At 41.1% G+C, this 17,504-nt stretch overlaps 1 protein-coding gene across 5 annotated transcripts in view; it reads right to left on the reverse strand.

The window, feature by feature from the left end:
* phactr3b (phosphatase and actin regulator 3b) overlaps window positions 1-17,504 on the reverse strand; it is a 34,496-nt gene that overhangs the window by 1,964 nt on the left and 15,028 nt on the right. For 4 of the 5 annotated variants that reach the window (XM_058083346.1, XM_058083319.1, XM_058083336.1 and 1 more), the window contains 5 exons: window positions 17,163-17,216; window positions 16,921-17,074; window positions 3,473-3,528; window positions 1,950-2,011; window positions 1,423-1,563 (listed from right to left, as the gene is read on the reverse strand). In XM_058083346.1, the coding sequence (XP_057939329.1) occupies window positions 1,423-1,563; window positions 1,950-2,011; window positions 3,473-3,528; window positions 16,921-17,074; window positions 17,163-17,216 (467 nt within the window). The remainder of the gene's footprint in view (window positions 1-1,422; window positions 1,564-1,949; window positions 2,012-3,472; window positions 3,529-16,920; window positions 17,075-17,162; window positions 17,217-17,504) is intronic. The other variant, XM_058083327.1, reaches the window with a different exon arrangement.

Below are 17,504 nucleotides of genomic sequence, written 5' to 3' on the forward strand. Positions count from 1 at the left end.
TAAAACCATTACCATTACCATTACATTATATATATCCGACGATTTTTTGTTATTAATTCATCCCAAAAAGTCATACAAAAATGAAAACATACGAAAACCGAATCATTCCCATTTGAAATCATGTCAATTCAATTAATCCGTTAATGACACCCACAAATATTAAAACATAACATATTTCACTGAGAATAATTATAGTTCCACATGCACAAAATTATGGCCAGTAGGAAATGGTAAGGATGATTATTTTCTGCGGATTTCCGATAATTATCCGTACCGGTAATTATTGGTCCAATATCAGCATAAAAATATGATATCAGATATCTCACGATCATGAAAACCGATATTAAAAACATACGGTATACAACACATATATGTTCACTCCATCACATATCGGTATCAGATGATATCAGTATGGGAAAATGAGTGTTGAACGAAATCAGCATATCGGTTTTCGGCAAAAAAGCCAATATCGGACATCCCTCGACTTTTCCGTTTCTTGTAAACAGCTGCTATTTTTTTGCTGCCATATTTAAGTCATCAAACGCACTGTGATGCACTGTGCTTACCAGGAGCAAGAAATTGTTCTGAGAGCGTTCAGTGAACAAATAACCCAAACACACACACATAATAAAGATGGAATCTGTCTATAGCAGGGGTGGGCAAACTACGGCCCGGGGGCCACATCCGGCCCGCCAAGTGTTTGAATACGGCCCGCCCAATCTTTCCAAAGTATTTCATTTAAACTCAACATACAACCTGGCATCATGGCCTGAGCCAACCTTTTGATGGTTTTATCAATTTCGTTTTTTGACATGGTCTGTTGTTTACAAAGTGCTCCTGAAAAAAGGGACACAGGCACATAATAATAATAATAATTATTATTATTATTAGATTATTAGATTATTATAAATATTATTAGAACTATTATGATTATTATAATTATTATATTAATGCTAATTATTATATTAATGCTAATTATTATATTAATGCTAATTATTATATTAATTATATATATTATTGTTATATTTGCATATTTTACATAATAATAATAATATAATTATTATTTTAATTTTATTTTAATTATTATAATATTTTATTATTTTTAAAATATTTAAATATAAATATAAAATAATAAATAATAATAGCAGATTACATGACAATTTTACAGATACAATAATACCAGGTGGACTGTTACGTGTAAAATATATAGTCTGCCCCCCTCCCCCCGTAAATTTTGTCATATCAATGCGGCCCGCGAGTCAAAAAGTTTGCCCACCCCTGGTCTATAGTGTCCTGACTCTAAACGAGCCACTGCTTTGTTTGGGTACTTTGTTCGAGTTAAAAACCGGGACATAAAAACGAAAAACGATATATAAAATCCAAAACTGTGATTAATTCTCACGATCATATGGTTCAACTCACCTTATCAGCAGCAGACAGTCTGGTCCAGGGCTTGTCTGCTCGCCTGTCATAGTCCTGAGCTTTGGCAACTTCCACGTAGTCACTGAAACGAATGAGGATCTTTCTGTCCCTCAGTTCGTCCACTGTGGGCCGCTGGTTGAGCTGCACAAAAACAAACACCAGTCAGTGTGGTACAGCTAATCAATAAATGGGCTCTATCCGTTTCAAATGTGATTGGGTAGTAGAACACTATAGAAAGTTTCTTGGAATTAATCTTCTTAAATCTCAAACTGTATGCAGACTAAATCTGCATTCTTCTCGTCTTGGGCGACACGTTCAGATTCCACAGCATTTTTTCCGACCTCGCCTAATCAGCTGTGATTAGTCAGGGGTCGAGGGTCACAAACGGTACTGATCACTGGACTTTCTGAAGTTTCTGAATCTCATGAAAATCTCATACACCAGACTTTCATGAGATTTCCGAAACGGCATAAAAATGAAACTTAAAAACACACCAACCCAAAAGTTCTATAGCTTTTATCGGGTACCTTTCTGTTGAGACGTTGTTTGATTTCCCGCCTCTCCTCCTGTTCAGTTTGGTCATTTCTTTCTGTTGATGACAAAAAAAACAAAAAATCACATGAGGACAACCAATTTTTAACAAACATCCTAACCTTTTTCAAGCGTCTTGACAGAACAATATGTAAGTAACATTTAACCGTGACCTAAATATTGACTCACCGGATAAATAGGTTGAACTGACTAAACCGGGGGCCACTTTAATATTTTCATGTCTCTCGTTTTTTGGGGTTAATTGGTTCCAGACTCAACCGTGATCAATTAATTAATTAAATTAATTACAACACATAACACACGCAAAACACACAGGAACTCGAGGAGGCCGCTAACCAGTTAGCATCAAATTGATTGATTCTAAACTTACCAAAAACTTACCACTTCCACACAGAATGGGAGGAGAACTCTATCATGTCGGCCATGCAGGTAATATAATGTAAGGTAACGTTTTGTGTCATTACTGCAACCTAGTGACAAGAATACTACTATCAACAGGGATCGTTAATTAAGTAATTAATATCTGAAAATTTCATCGTGCAATCATCGGAAGGCGATATTGCAAGGGATGAGAGAAGCTACTACTTTTTGTCACAGAAGTCACAGAAGTACGGATTCAGGAAGTAGTGAAGTGTACACGAATATCACGTACTGATCTGAAAATGTCTCATGTCTCACTCTCTGGCGATAAAGAGCAAGGCTGGGACCACCGAGTGTAGATGGCATTGCAAGGTTTATAGTGTGTCTTTCTGTGTAAACATCCCATGTACGGTGTGGCTTGTATTCAGGTATTTACTTCATTGTGTAATTCTAGTATTAGTTTTCTCATCCTAGTGAGTGACACGAGTGAGACAGTAAGTGTTTTGTTTCGTTGGGGGGGGCTGTGACGGGCGACACGAGCTTAGCATGGCACGAGCAGCTGCCCACGGCCTCACAGGTGTCCGGTACAAGCTGGGACAAATGTCTCAATGGAGTCCATTCCTCAAATGCCACTTGATGTTCATGTACTAGTTTTCCTATATGAAGTATCCGACACAGTCTTTCCGCAGACTGGATGAGCTCTAGTGCAAATTTGAGAACCGCAGGGGTGTCCAAAGTGTAGCCCGGGGGCCACAGCTTGTGTTTTTATTGTGTTTTTATTATTAATGTTTTTTGGATGATTTGTTGCATTTTCACCTACATTGCATCTTTAATAGATGTTAATGTAACAAAATGGCCGTCTACACATGCTTCAGTTTTTGGGAAAAAGTGGATTAGGGGGAAGATTCAGTCATCAAAGCTGATTAAGCACCCGATCTCGTCAAGACGGACCTGTTATATATTGTTTGTTAAAGATTGGGATGTTTGTACAAAAGCTACAAAATGAAGCAACAAATATATTGTAATTAAAATACAATATTTTAGAATAAAAATATGATAAAAATATCTTGTGTTTTATTACAACCTCACTTACTTTGGTAGTATGGATTCAAACACAAAACCAAACTTTGAAACTTACGCTTCAAGATGTTCCGACTCTCCAGCTCCTCCACTGCAGGTCTCTGGCTGAGCCTCCTGCGGAAGAACACCAAGATTACGTTCTGGACCATTTCGATAATTGGCTGCTGGCTCTTCTTTCCACAGCCGAGCCTCGGCTAAAAGCGTGCGTGGCGGACTCTCAGTGCCACCGGCACTTTGGAGCCGCACATCCACAAACGGTCCAAACGGCACCTCGCTTGGCTCTTAGGACATTTAGGAATCCACATCGGAGCAAAAGTGTCAATTCCGGCTCAGTTGTGAAAATAAGTCAAGTTAATATTCCAGGAAGAGGAAAGTTGAGCAGAGGGAATGTGGTTGCTTCCCTGTGGATGTGTGGAGGATGCTGCGTACGCTCTGAGCGGAGTGCCTGAACGCAGCACACACCGCCTCCTTTGTAGCACACTGGAAAGGGGTGGGACACACGCACGCACACACACACACACACACACACACACAATGCACATTCACCCTTTCAGACATGTTGCATTGCAACATTATCACTGATTAATTGATGGCATTATCTTCCTATCCTTTTAAAAAGCTGTTGCCATTCTACTAAGACCATTTGTATTCCACTTTACTTTTCCTGAGCTGCCCTGTGGGAGTGAGTGACATTTTATTCTAACCCAAACACTTAAAATGTCCTAAACAACGAGTTTCCGCGCTTATTTTTTGCCTTTAAAGGGGAACTGCACTTTTGGGTGAATATTGCCCATCATTCAACACATATTGCTTTCCCTTTTCTGTGGAATTAAACAAGTTTATATGAGCAAGCCAGCAAAGAGCATCATGGGGAAATACATATTTTGACGCTAAAGCCCTCACAAAAAAAAATTAAAAATAAAAATTAAAAATATTCATGTAGCAGCTAGCATAAAAAACTATTTTTATCCCGCAGACTAACACGTCAAAAACATGGAAAACACAGCCATCCCAAGGCTGTTGTTATTGAAGGAACTAATAAGTATATTTATCAATGCAAATTGAAAATTGAAAAAATATAAAAGACATATAAATACATTTTTGGGGATCTGGCGTTTGGGTTAATGAAAACGGATAAATACGTCTTAAAACGCATGCAGAGGTTGTTGGATGCTGATCACTTTAGATAAGCTACTCTCATTTTGTGGTGTTAATACAAAGTACAAGAGGAGGTCACCTACAGCCACATCTCATTGCTGTATTTTTAACCATTTAAATTCGCCTAATTTTTAAATAAATAAAATAATTATATTTGAATAAACTAAATAAATATATAAATAATGTAATATTTTTTTATAAATTAAAATACTTTTTTTAATGAATCAATTTTATTTTATATTATTTTGATGTGTCAGAATATCAAATAAAAATAAATTTGTTGGGGAAATAATTCCCTCACTTCCTGACTCACCAATAAAATCTGCATGTGCAAACAAACAAGCACTTGCTATACGTCAATTTGACAGTGATCATGTGACAACACGACATGACCTGTGAAGCAACCCCGATCTAACATGACTCAGCATTCCACGTCACCTCAGCTTGAGAATTCCAGCCAACATAAAAGACCAAAAGATACAAAACACAACTAATGAAAGGAACTGAATTCAACACAAGAGCTTTAAATATAAAAAAAGAAGAACCTTCACCGTGTTGTTTTGACCTACTTGGACTTTTTAGCCAAGAAAGAACATGGCGTCTTTGTCAGAGCAGATATGGGAGTGGGCAGAAGATTTGCAGCACGGCCAGTCGGCATCATTCGTCTTAAATTGTCAAAATGCGCCCACATTTTGTAACCGCAATGTGATTTATCACATCTGAAACATGTTTGCGGCCTCAAACGCCTCTTCTATACTAATTCAATTACTTTTTAAATTAGTAATGTGAGCATTTTAAATAGTTCATGGTGCTATTTTGATGTAAAACAACAATGTTTTTGTTTTGTTTATGTTGTGGCATAGTCATTTTGGCTAAATATATATAACTATATATATATATATATATATATATATATAACCTTCCTTTGGTATGTACAGTAAACCTCGGATATATCGGATTCAATTGTTCCCACTGGTTTTGTCCGATATAAGCGATATCCGTTATATGCGTATACCGGAAAATGTCCGTTTTACGCATATATCGGATTTATATCCGGTATATGCGTAAATGGGATTTTATCCGTTATAAAAAGGCACTTCCTTGACTATGTTTCCAATGTACCCGGACATGCAGGCAACGCTGCAAAACGCTGCAAATGACATCGTATAGCGGCCTGTCACGATTCGGCGAATCGGAGCGCCACGATGCGGCCATCCGATATATGCGAGGGAAATTTCATGGAAATGCATTGGAACGGGACTGGAGATTTTGTCCGAAATAGGCGAAATCCGTTATAAAAAATCCGATATATGCAATGAATTTTTATTGGAAATGCATTACAGAAAAATCGATTCTTTTTTATCTGTCCGTTGTGAGCGAATTTCCGATATATCCGAGTCCGATATATCCGAGGTTTACTGTACCATGTTAACATGGCTGGGATTGAACGAGTTAATATGCATACTTTAGTTGCTTTGTTGTATGTAAAAAAAAACAACAAGTATGCATTCACAGACGTTGAATCAGCTGACCAACCATTTTGTTCACTGCCGTGAAAATAATGACAAAGAGGCAACAGCACCTTGAGCACACGTCTAAAATAAGCTTTTGCAGCCTCAGCTGTGATTGGGACTAGCGGGGGCTTACAGAAAACACCCGCAGATGTGACAATATTGAAAGAGAAGGGCAGTCGGAGCTAAAAGACGGGAAGCTATGCCATCAGCGACGGTGCTTATGCAGGGGTCTCGTTTATGGAAGTGTGCGAAAATTAATTATGCACAAAAATATCGGGGATGGGCGGCACAGCGGTCGGGTGGTTAGCGCGCAGACCTCACAGCTATGAGACCAGGGTTAAATTCCACCCTCGGCCATCTCTGTGTGGAGTTTGCATGTTTTCTCCGGGTACTCCCACATTCCAAAAACATGCTAGGTTAATTAGCCACTCCAAATTGTCCATAGGTATGAATGTGAGTGTGAATGGTTGTTTGTCTATATGTGCCCTGTGATTGGCTGGCCACCAGTCCAGGGTGTACCCCGCCTCTCGCCCGAAGACAGCTGGGATAGGCTCCAGCACCCCCGCAACCCTCGTGAGGATAAGCGGTAGAAAATGAATGAATGAATGAATGAATATTGGGGATGAGTATCGCCTCAATTCGGATTTTTGGAGCATGCAAAAAATATTGGTATCAGTATCGGCCGATTTCACTCATCGGGATCAGTATCAGCAGCATAATACACTATATAGTGTTATATTTTCACTATTTTTGTGGTATGTTTTATTGTGATTGTAACCATGACCAACAAATGACCAAATAATGGTATGATCCTGAAACACTGGCCCTGTATGTACTTTAGTATCAATACTAAAATTTGCAGTCGCCCACCCCAGCTGTATTCCTCCTAAAATGTACTGCATGTTCTTGGTGTTCTAATATTTAACGGAGATTTTTTTTTCCCCAAAATCCCCAAAACCCAACACAACCAGAGTGTTGATGCAAATATTCCCAACGGTCCTTTAGTCACAAGGTCCTGCTTGGTCAGAGGTAAACGTTCCCTGTTCGTTAAGTGAACTCCCCAACCAGCCTGTCAAAGCCATGAGCTGCCCTGAACGGCAAACGCTGATGAGAATGTCAGACCGCTGCGAGCGGAGGAGAGCGGGATGAGTCAGGCGCTATACGTAAGGCCGGGGACCGGGGGGCCGGGGGCAGGGCTCCTCCTGCCCACTGAGGAGTGTCCTAATGCCTCGCTCAGTCCTCCTCAGTCACACCGCCCAAGGACAGCGGGGCGCAGCGCTTGGATGAGACGGAGTCTCTCTGTCGGGGGGGGGCGTTTGGGTTGAGATGCCAGGGAAAATCAAGGAAACCGCTTTTGTCATAGCCTACCAAAACAAAAGCACTGATGCAACTTTCACGCCAAGACTGTTGACCCGGTAGTCTTCCGTTATCAGGTCACGGATTTAATACAGTGTAGGAATGTGTTTGAGAAAAATGACGATATCATCGCATCAGCACCCTCCGTTGCTACTGATGGTGAATTATTGGGATCGGAAAAGTGAATCATGAGGGATCTCGTCTGTTTCTCCAGTACCGCGAGGATAATAACAATGTTGAATACATGCCTAGGTTACAGCACTTAAGCGTCACATGACACCCAACCCCTGTGCAGCACTTCCAAGAAATTCCCACTTCAAAGTACAGCTCAGCAAATGAACACCCTTAAGGGTGTACCATTTGGAAATGGACGTCAACATATATTGCATGAGACTTCGGCATACAGCTAATTGTTTTGTTCTACGGGGAATTATACACGGGCCGCATTAGAACATCGTATGGCCTGACTCTCCAACCAAAACCTTCATGATTCCTAACTGCAAAAACATAATAAACCTAATTAAGGCCTGGTCTGCCATGCAAAAAGCAGTGTTTTGCATAAACATCCACCATTTTTGGTCTATACAGAAACAAAACAATGGCGCAAAATGTTGATTCTCAGACCATCCGTCATGCATGACATGGGGAGAGAGACCTCACTGGAATTCATTGGTGCTTAGTTCAGCAGACATCAAAGGATTAGCATTTTCTTTGGCTTTTTTATGGCTTTTCTGCAACAAGAAAGAAAAATGTCATTTAGTTGTATTTGTTTTTGTTGTGCTCATATGATCTGGTATGTATTTGAGTATGGTGAAAAATGTGATTTAGCTTAATAATAATAATAATAATAATAATAATAATAATAATAATAATAATAATAATAATAATAACAAAAATAGAAAGAATTTCCTTTAAAAATTTATATATATAAATATATATGTAATCTGTAAAAAGATTTAGGTCAACTACCTTCCGGATATTGAGAGTCCCCTTTAACTCGGCCCGCCCATTAGCCAACACAGTATGTCAAAATCAATGTCTCATTTAGTTGCATAATAATTTCACTCAGCCAATTGCAGGTCACGGACAAATACTGACCAGCCATCTTGCTCTGACGAAAAAAAGTATGTCCGGTTAACTCTTCACCGAGGTACCAAATGCCCTGCCCGCCGATGCAAAATAATAAACGTCACTTGCCAATAATGCCTAACAAATTTAGCATGAACGCAACAAGCGCTCACTGAGTGGGAATAAAAGCTTTCAGATTTGACATTTCAATTACAACGTACTTGCTGCGAGATGGCGTTAAAAAAAGCCTATTGTATTCCATGAATTACTGCATGTGAGGCAGTATTAGTCGACTGGGGTGACAACGTGTAATTTGGAGTTTTTTTCCCCCGACAAGCCATATACAGTATAACCGGGATGTGTCATCCGGCGAGTACGCCTCTCCGACTGTGTTTTGTTATCTGCCAACGACAAGCTCGTCACTGGCGGGGGGGGATGCCAATGATGTCACTCCGAGCAACAAAGCTAGAGCAAGAAAAAAAATATGTAAGTCTTCTCTTCTTGCGATATTATTCCAGGTTGTAAGGTTGGTTAACATGAATCAAAGTGATTCCAAATCCCCCACAGGGACTAACTAACATAGCTATGTTAGCTACCTCAGCTGTTGCATTGCCAACGCAGTGCAGGTTTATTCATGGACGGCAGCACAGCAGCTGTGGTTAGTTGCTCTGCCCTCTTTCTTGAAGGCAGCTGCCGTGTCAGCAGAAATTGGTTCTTGTGCCGCCGCAATTACTGGTCCACGTACAGTAAGACTTGGTAAATTGATTCAATGAGCAAGTAGGCTACTTTAATCATCAGCGTTTCGCTTCATTGTCGGTCTTTCGGACTTATAGGCAAAAATACTCCTACAGATGGGTTAGGCGTTTCTTCACAATCCATGAAATTCACCAAGAAAACCATTTGTAAAGCAATGGATTGTCATGGATGGGTCTTCCAGCATCACAATGACCAGAAACATACGGACAAGGCAACAAAGGAGTGTCCTAAGAAGATTGATATTAAGATCTTAGATTGGCCTAGCCAGTCTTTGGACTTCAATCTCAAATAAAATCTATGGAGGGGGCTGAAACTTCCAAGTTCAGGTTTTTAACTCGGAAAACAGAGGACCAAAACCCAACCCTGGTGACCAACAACAACAACACCTAACCTCAACAAAGATTTCTTAGAGTTTGAATATGGATATACTTTGGTAAACCTCACTGACACCTTAAGACTCGTGCTAGACACACAGTTGACAGTCCAGGCTTTTAGCTCGATGGTCAGCGCTCTCAGCTCTCCTTCTGCCGATCCAGCTTCGAGCCCAATCGGAAAACCGATAAACCAAATCTAAACACCAACAACAACAACGCCTGACCTCAACAAAGATTTCTCAAGAGTCTGGTTGGTAAACCTGACTGACACCTTAAGACTCGTGCTGGACACCCAGTTGACAGTCCAGGCTTTTTGCTCGATGGTCAGCGCTCTCAGCTCTCTTTCTGGCGACCCTGCTTCAAACCCGATCGGAAAACAGATCAACCAAATCTGTACAGAAAAGAGGACCAAAACCCAACCCTGTTGAAAGCCAACAACAACAACGACTGACCTCAACAAAGATTTCTCACGAGTCTCTCGAGGTATGTTGGTCAACCTCACTGACACCTTAAGACTCGTGCTGGACACGCAGTTGACAGTCCAGGGTTTTAGCTCGATGGTCAGCGCTCTCAGCTCTCCTTCTCCCGATCCTGCTTTGAACCCGATTGGAAAACCGATAAACCAAATCTGTACAGAAATGAGGACCAAAACCCAACCTTGGTGAACAACAACGCCTCACCTCAACAAAGATTTCTCACGAGTCGGAATGCGGATGTATTTTGGTAAACCTCACTGACACCTTAAGACTCCAGACTTTTAGCTCCAAGGCCGGACCAGGTAGGTTCCATTGGTGTTGTGACCAGGATGAGAGTGAGGTTAAGGGGGTACGTTAGATAACCTCACTCTCTGACACCTTCAAAGTGTCTGGACAGTCTGGGCTTCCAGCACCCATTCTGCAGACCCTTGTTCGTTCGAATCATCTTCATTTAATGTTTCTGTGTGTGATGCAGATGCGTATAATGACAGACCATAGCAGGGACAGTGCGGTCACAGGGAAAACAGGATCTCCATCAGAACGAGCCCGAGGTGAGGGAGAGCTGAGCTGTGACGTACATCGGACATTGATGATGGCTACTGCTGCCGCTGCAGCATTTGGCTAAATTTAGTAACAGAGGGTTCCCTTCCGCTACGCACAGCCAAACCATTGCTGGGCATTCTGCGGCAGACTGCTAAGCTTAGGTTATGGAATGTTGCTTCATAGCACAAATGAAAGGTCTTCATTCAAATGCATGACAATGAATATATAGTGACTCGGTAGGGACTAGAAGGTGTCCTTGATTTTGACTGACAGCAGCCAGAGGAGCGGATGTCACATGTGACGCAGTCCTGCAGATTTGAAGGGAGGCAGCGGTCAGAACAGACGTGAAGTTTCTTTTCTGGAGTGAATTCTTTCCCAGAATTCAATTCCAATCTCACTTTGTGCATTCTACATTGCATGTAAACAGCATAATACCAGTTTTAGTTCACTCTTTGGTTCATTGAAATCAGACCGTAGTTAGCTGAGTCGGTCCATCTATGTTCCCACGATAGCATAGCAGGGAAAAAGAAAGCTCTGCAGCATAATTCAAGCTTTAGGGGTCTCAAACTCTGGGGGGGGGGGGCACTGGAGGTAAGCTCTAGGTGACTATCCAGTTCGGAATCATGTTACAACAAAGTGAGTTGAAAAATTGCTATCATCATCACACAGCAACTTAACACCCAACAAGCAGATAATGGAGGGTAATAAATAACAATGTTAACTCTAAAAACATAACTTTAACAGCATATGGTTCCTCCGTAAGGTGGCTGGACTCACCCTAGAGAGGGTGAGGAGCTGGTGGCTCAGGCATGTAGTCTGGATGCCTTCCGGAAGTCTCACTGGTGAGATGTTCCGGCAGAAGGCGCCAGGGAACACATGGAAGAGGTAGTCGGAGGTAGACTGGGAAGTCTGGGCTTCTGGGATGAGACTGCTGCCTTGGCGGTAAGCGGAAAAAGGATGGATGGATGGATGCATGGATCCAGAATCACCTTACCCAGCCAGGCTGGAACTGTTCTCAGTTCACACTGAGCGGTTTTGTTGTACATTGAAAGCCCTCAGATAAAAACATGGTAAGAGGATGACCCTGATATACATGGTTCTCATTGACCAATGGTCCCTTCGGTTTTTGTCGTACTCCATCAAATGCCATGGACCTCATCATTCCATGGACTACGTGGTCACGCAAAATCCTCATGAGGGTCGCGGGGGTGCTGGAGCCTATCCCAGCTGTCTTCGGGCGAGAGTCGGGGTACACCCTGGACTGGTGGCCGGCCAATCACAGGGCACATATAGACAAACAACCATTCACACTCACATTCATGCCTATGGACAATTTGGAGTGGCTAATTAACCTGGCATGTTTTTGTAATGTGGGAGGAAACCGGAGTACCGGAGCAAACTCCACACAGAGATGGCCGAAAGTGGGGATTGAACTCGTGTCTCCTAGCTGTGAGGTCTACGCGCTAACCACTTGACCACTGTGCAGCCCCAAATTTGTCCAATGATGTATTATTTACTGTTGCATAATAAACGTGAAAGGTTGGAAAAAAAAAACGGAATTTTGGAAAAAAAATAGAGCCTTACTGTCGGGAAGAGGCTCATAACAGGTCACTACTCTGACCTACAATATGTCCTTTAGCCGTGGTTATACAAAGAGTGTCTCCGCTGTCACACCTCTCCCTAATGACACATTATCGACCCCTTCCTGTTCTTATGCAAGAGTTATTTACATAAGCACAATAGAGTGCCATTAGCAACTTGCTAGGCAAATTAGTTTTTGGCAAATTCTCAACATCGGTAAATGATGCATGCGTGCGTGTGCGTGTGTGTGTGTGTGTGTGTGTGTGTGTGTGGGCGGGTGGGTGGGGACCACATGGAATAACAATGAGTCAGTTGCACGCGCAGCTATTTGTGCCATCCAGATGGACACACAGCTGTGAAATGCCTTTGGTGAGGGTGTGTGCGCACACGGCACGTGGAGATATGTGATGCCCGACCCCCGAGAAGCTCACACTTCCTCAAGAGGTGGTCTTTCTTTCGATTCTCGATAGAGCCCCACCGCAGTTGGTGTCAGAAGTAGGTCAGAAAATCCTTCACCAGTCTGGACTTCGAATGTAGTCCGCTGTTTGATTTGGAGGGGGGTGCTTGGACTATCGATCTCAAAAATGTCATGTGATCAAGATTGGGGGGTGCCCACGGCTGCTGCTGAGCATGCGTTTTTACACAGAAAGTCTTTGTTTTTGTTATAAAGATCATCGTCAGAAAGGGGCACCACACTGAATGATAATACAGTAATATGGAAGTGCACGCTATAAACCTTGCAATCCAGCCTGCCTTGGTGTTCCCAGCGTCAGTGTCAGTGAGTGACGTGTGGGAGTTAGCTGCATCCGTGTTAATCCAGAAGAAGATTTAGTAATTCTACAATTTTGATCAAACTTACTTAAGATTGGTCGGATCAACAATTTTAAAAGTGAAAGACAGGAAGTGTTTATTGCGTCATGCATTTATTCGGTAATCAAAAACAAACGATCAACAAAGGTGAAGGTCTGAACGGTGTAAAACCCCCTCCACAATGCAACCCTATGTGTGGATATCATATTTCATATTTTGATACAAATTCTGTTTCCCAAAACGATTGTGCACCCCTTATTAGTCCTGCTATTTTTTTCTAAACTGCCGTTCCCTGGTATCATCCGCCGCCATCGCCATCGACCCCCATTGGTGCTCCTTCCTTGCCTTATTCTTGTGTTTGCCCTCATTTCTTTTTGGCTGGTATTTCTGTTTTCAAGATTTCACGCCTATTGTTTGCACGCTCGTCTTCTGTCCTTCACTGACTCCCTCTTTGTGTAAAATCCAACTAAGGATTTCATTCAAGCGCCATGTGCGTCTGTACTTGGCTGTCCCAGATTCAGCTTGGCCGTGAACACTTGTGACTCAGCTCGTCTTCTCAGGCTGGAATCAAACTGCAAATTTCAGTCAATATGCGTTGTTTTGAATTTGATAAAAAATATTTTTTTATGTAATTTTTGAAATATCATGATACCACCATATTCAAACCACAATGTAATTAGGGATGACTGTGTTTATTGCCGTCCGTTAAACACAATAATACTTTTTTGTTCTTAATAAAGTGAATATTTGTTGTAATAAAGTAGCTAATTAAAGCTGTAACTTCAGTTTCATGCAAATTAGCCATGAAATACATAATACTTATATTTTTACTGTTCTTCCATTATTCTACTACGACGTCTACCACTCGTAGTCAGCTTTCATTGTACAATTGTCTTCAGTCTAAAGACACAGCACAGCTTTGTCCGGTGTGATGTAAGCTTTGGCTTTGTCAGCTGCTCTTACCAGTCACAACATTCACTACAGCGGCGAATTGTGATTGGACACAATACAGGAGTTGTATCAAATAGTCTTCCTCGTTATACGCAGTTTGGATTGCGACTGTCAAAGAAATATTCAGTTTGAATTCAACTCAGACCTGAAACAACTAGGATATATTATTACACCATTTTGCTCATTATCTCCTTTTTATTGCTGTTGTTTTTTTTTTTTTTCAGTCCAGAGTGTACCCCACCTCCACCTGAAGTCAGCTGGGATAGGCTCCAGCATACCCCCGCGACGCAAATGAGGATAAGTGTTATAGAAAATGGATGGATTTCTAGAATGTGCCATGAGTTTGGGCAAATAATCGATTAATTGAAATAACAAGATTCAGATTAATCGACTAAGAAAATAATCTATATTTGTAGCCCTAATTAACCTAATCGAACCCTAGCCCAGGGGTGTTCATAAAAAAAAGGAAAAATAGTTAAAAGCATGGAAAAATCTGCAAAAATTTTACAAGAATTAATATTTAGAGAAAAATTTCTATTAAGAAAACATATTCCAAGCAAGTTGAAATACTAAAGAAAAAAGATGCAATTTTTTAAAGATAAAGTTGTAATTTTAGGGGATGATTAGTTTACAGAAAAATTCATAATGTTCAAAGTCCAAATTTTATGGCAATAAAGTCATACTCGGGAGAACAAAAATTTATAAGAAGAAAGTTGAAATAGGTGGAAAATAAAAGAAAAAAAACCAACAGCAGAAACCAAAAAATATTAAGAAAAAAGCTAAAAATTCCCAATAATTCATTAGGAAAAATAGTCATAATATTATGACAAACAAACAAAAATTTGGGAAAATTAGGTTTGGGAAAAAGTTACATTACGTAATAGGGTTCCAAAAAGAAAATGTATAAATATGATTTGAGAAGAAAGTTGAAATATTGAGAAAATGAAAGAAAAAACAGCTACAAAAATGGGGAGAAATTCATACAAGTTCATATAAGTTATGCTTTTTCAGTCTCCCTCACCCTAACCGTAACCCAAAATCAAACCCATAATGCTATAACCTTAGCCTTTATCCAGAACTGTTGGACTTATGAACTTATGACATTCATACGTGTGAGCAACTAGCCTAATGTACACATTATAACGCCCGCTGTTACATAAATGCAAATCCATGAGAAAAAAGACTAAACGTTTCCTTCATCGACAGGGGCGCTTCTGTCCCAATCTAAATCGGCAGCAGAAAGCAGGTCAAACGTAAATAAAGTCTGTTCTCAGATGTGACGGGGAAGAGTCAACCCTTTGCTCGAAGGCTTTCACCGCAGCTAAAGCATCCCGACCAGACGCCATGCGCTTCTGTGAAGTCGGCTACTGTCAGACATCTTGGTTCTATACCCAAACAAGGTATTTGCTTTTGGGCGCAGGGTGCACTTTTCCACTCCGAGCATTGCATAATCCTCCCGGCACACGCTTTCTCGATAGTACTCACTAGCAAACTAACCTGATTTGATTGTTAATCCTATTAAAGTCTTGGCTGCTGCAGATTACCACCGTTTATGTAACACAAATTATGATTAGGTTGCATTCTTTTTCTACCCTCCACAAGCTTTGACCCAAAAAGGACAATAACAGCATTTGTTCGGACTTGGACCCGAACTAATCCCCGGTAGCTTATTATGCAATTTAGCTAATAGTTGCAGAATTGCCATTTGTGTATTTTCTCACAGTCAATTTGTCCTGTCCATCAAACATTCTTGAGTTCTAGCTTGTAGCCGAACAATGCTAGCTCACTGTTTTTGTCTTGTTTACTCGTCTTGGTCTATTTATGCATTTTTGCTCTATTTTCCACTTTTGCTTTAATTTGTGTATTTTATTCCTCGACTGATGTTCCACAATTTGGGTTGCATTGTGGAGGGGGTTTTACACCGTTCAGACTTTCACCTTTTTTGATCGTTTGTTTTTAATTACTGAATAAATGCATGAGCAAGAAACACTTCCTGTCTTTCACTTTTAAAATTGTCAACACCAAGTTATGAAGTTGGCGCTCAACCAATTCTAACGAGCGTGAATACATTGATTAGGAGTGCAGACAAATCCCAATGTCTACGTTTTTTTGATCCGACCAATCTTAAGTAAGTTTGATCAAATTGTAGAATTACTACAGTAAACCTCAGATATATCGGATTCAATTGTTCCCACTGGTTTTGTCCGTTATAAGCAAAATCCGTTATATGCGTATACCGGAAAATGTCCGTTTTACGCATATATCGGATTTATATCCGGTATATGCGTAAATCGGATTTTATCCGTTATAAAAAGGCACTTCCTTGACTATGTTTCCAATGTACCTGGACGCGCAGGCAACGCTGCAAACGCTGCAAATGACGTCGTATAGCGGCCTGTCACGATTCGGCGAATCGGAGCGCCACGATGCGGCCATCCGATATATGCGAGGGTAATTTAATGGAAATGCATTGGAACGGGACTGGAGATTTTGTCCGAAATAGGCGAAATCCGTTATAAAAAATCCGATATATGCAATTAATTTTTATTGGAAATGCATTACAGAAAAATCGGTTCTTTTTTATCTGTCCGTTGTGAGCGAATTTCCGATATATCCGAGTGATATATCCAAGGTTTACTGTAGATCTTCTTCTGGATTAACACGGATGCAGCTAACTCCCACACGTCACTCACTGACACTGACGCTGGGAACACCAAGGCAGGCTGGATTGCAAGGTTTATAGCGTGCACTTAACAGGTGGTTCCTCTTCCATATTACTGTATTATCATTCAGTGTGGTGCCCTTTTCTCACGAAACAGCTTTTCTACAAACGAGATACCTCATCAAGTTTTAAATCCTGTGACACCCCTAGTGGGTATTGACGGGGGGGTTAATGGGGTTCCTCAAAAAGCCACTCACTTGGCCAGCTTCATCTCTATCTGCTGACGAATGGCCTGCCGTTCCTGGTCGCTGCGGACTGGGAAGATGTTGCGGTCCTCCAGCTCTTGCTTGCTCGGACGATTCCGAAGCTTCACAGCCAGAAGCTCCTTCCTCATCCTGCGCGGGAGGGTCCCTGTTGTTGTTGTTAGACAAACATAAAGGTCAACGATGGCACAGATGTCTTCAGGCTACAGCCGTAGAGCTTTGTTTGTTTCTCTGACCTCCAGTAGCGTGACCGAGGGCCTCGGAATGGCATACTTTTGGAACGCCTGATCCTTAGATTAAAAAAAAACCTGATTAAACTACAATTTTTTTGTTATATCACTGTCGTTTTCCATTGTGTTTTCCATTCCATACCTCCAAAAACTACTTCATTTAAAGGGACATGTTGCCTGGAAAAACATGAATATTATATTTTTCAGTGTATTCCAAGACCCTCATGTTTATCAGTATTGGATTTTGGCTTTGGGAGAGAAAAATCGCCCAAAGCTATGCCTCGGCGTTGAATGATTCAGTGACAGCTTTACATCGACTTTGCTCGGGTACAGCTTGTTTTCCTTGCG

Source organism: Doryrhamphus excisus, chromosome 1, assembly GCF_030265055.1.
Source record: "Doryrhamphus excisus isolate RoL2022-K1 chromosome 1, RoL_Dexc_1.0, whole genome shotgun sequence".
Taxonomy (NCBI): Eukaryota; Metazoa; Chordata; class Actinopteri; order Syngnathiformes; family Syngnathidae; genus Doryrhamphus; species Doryrhamphus excisus.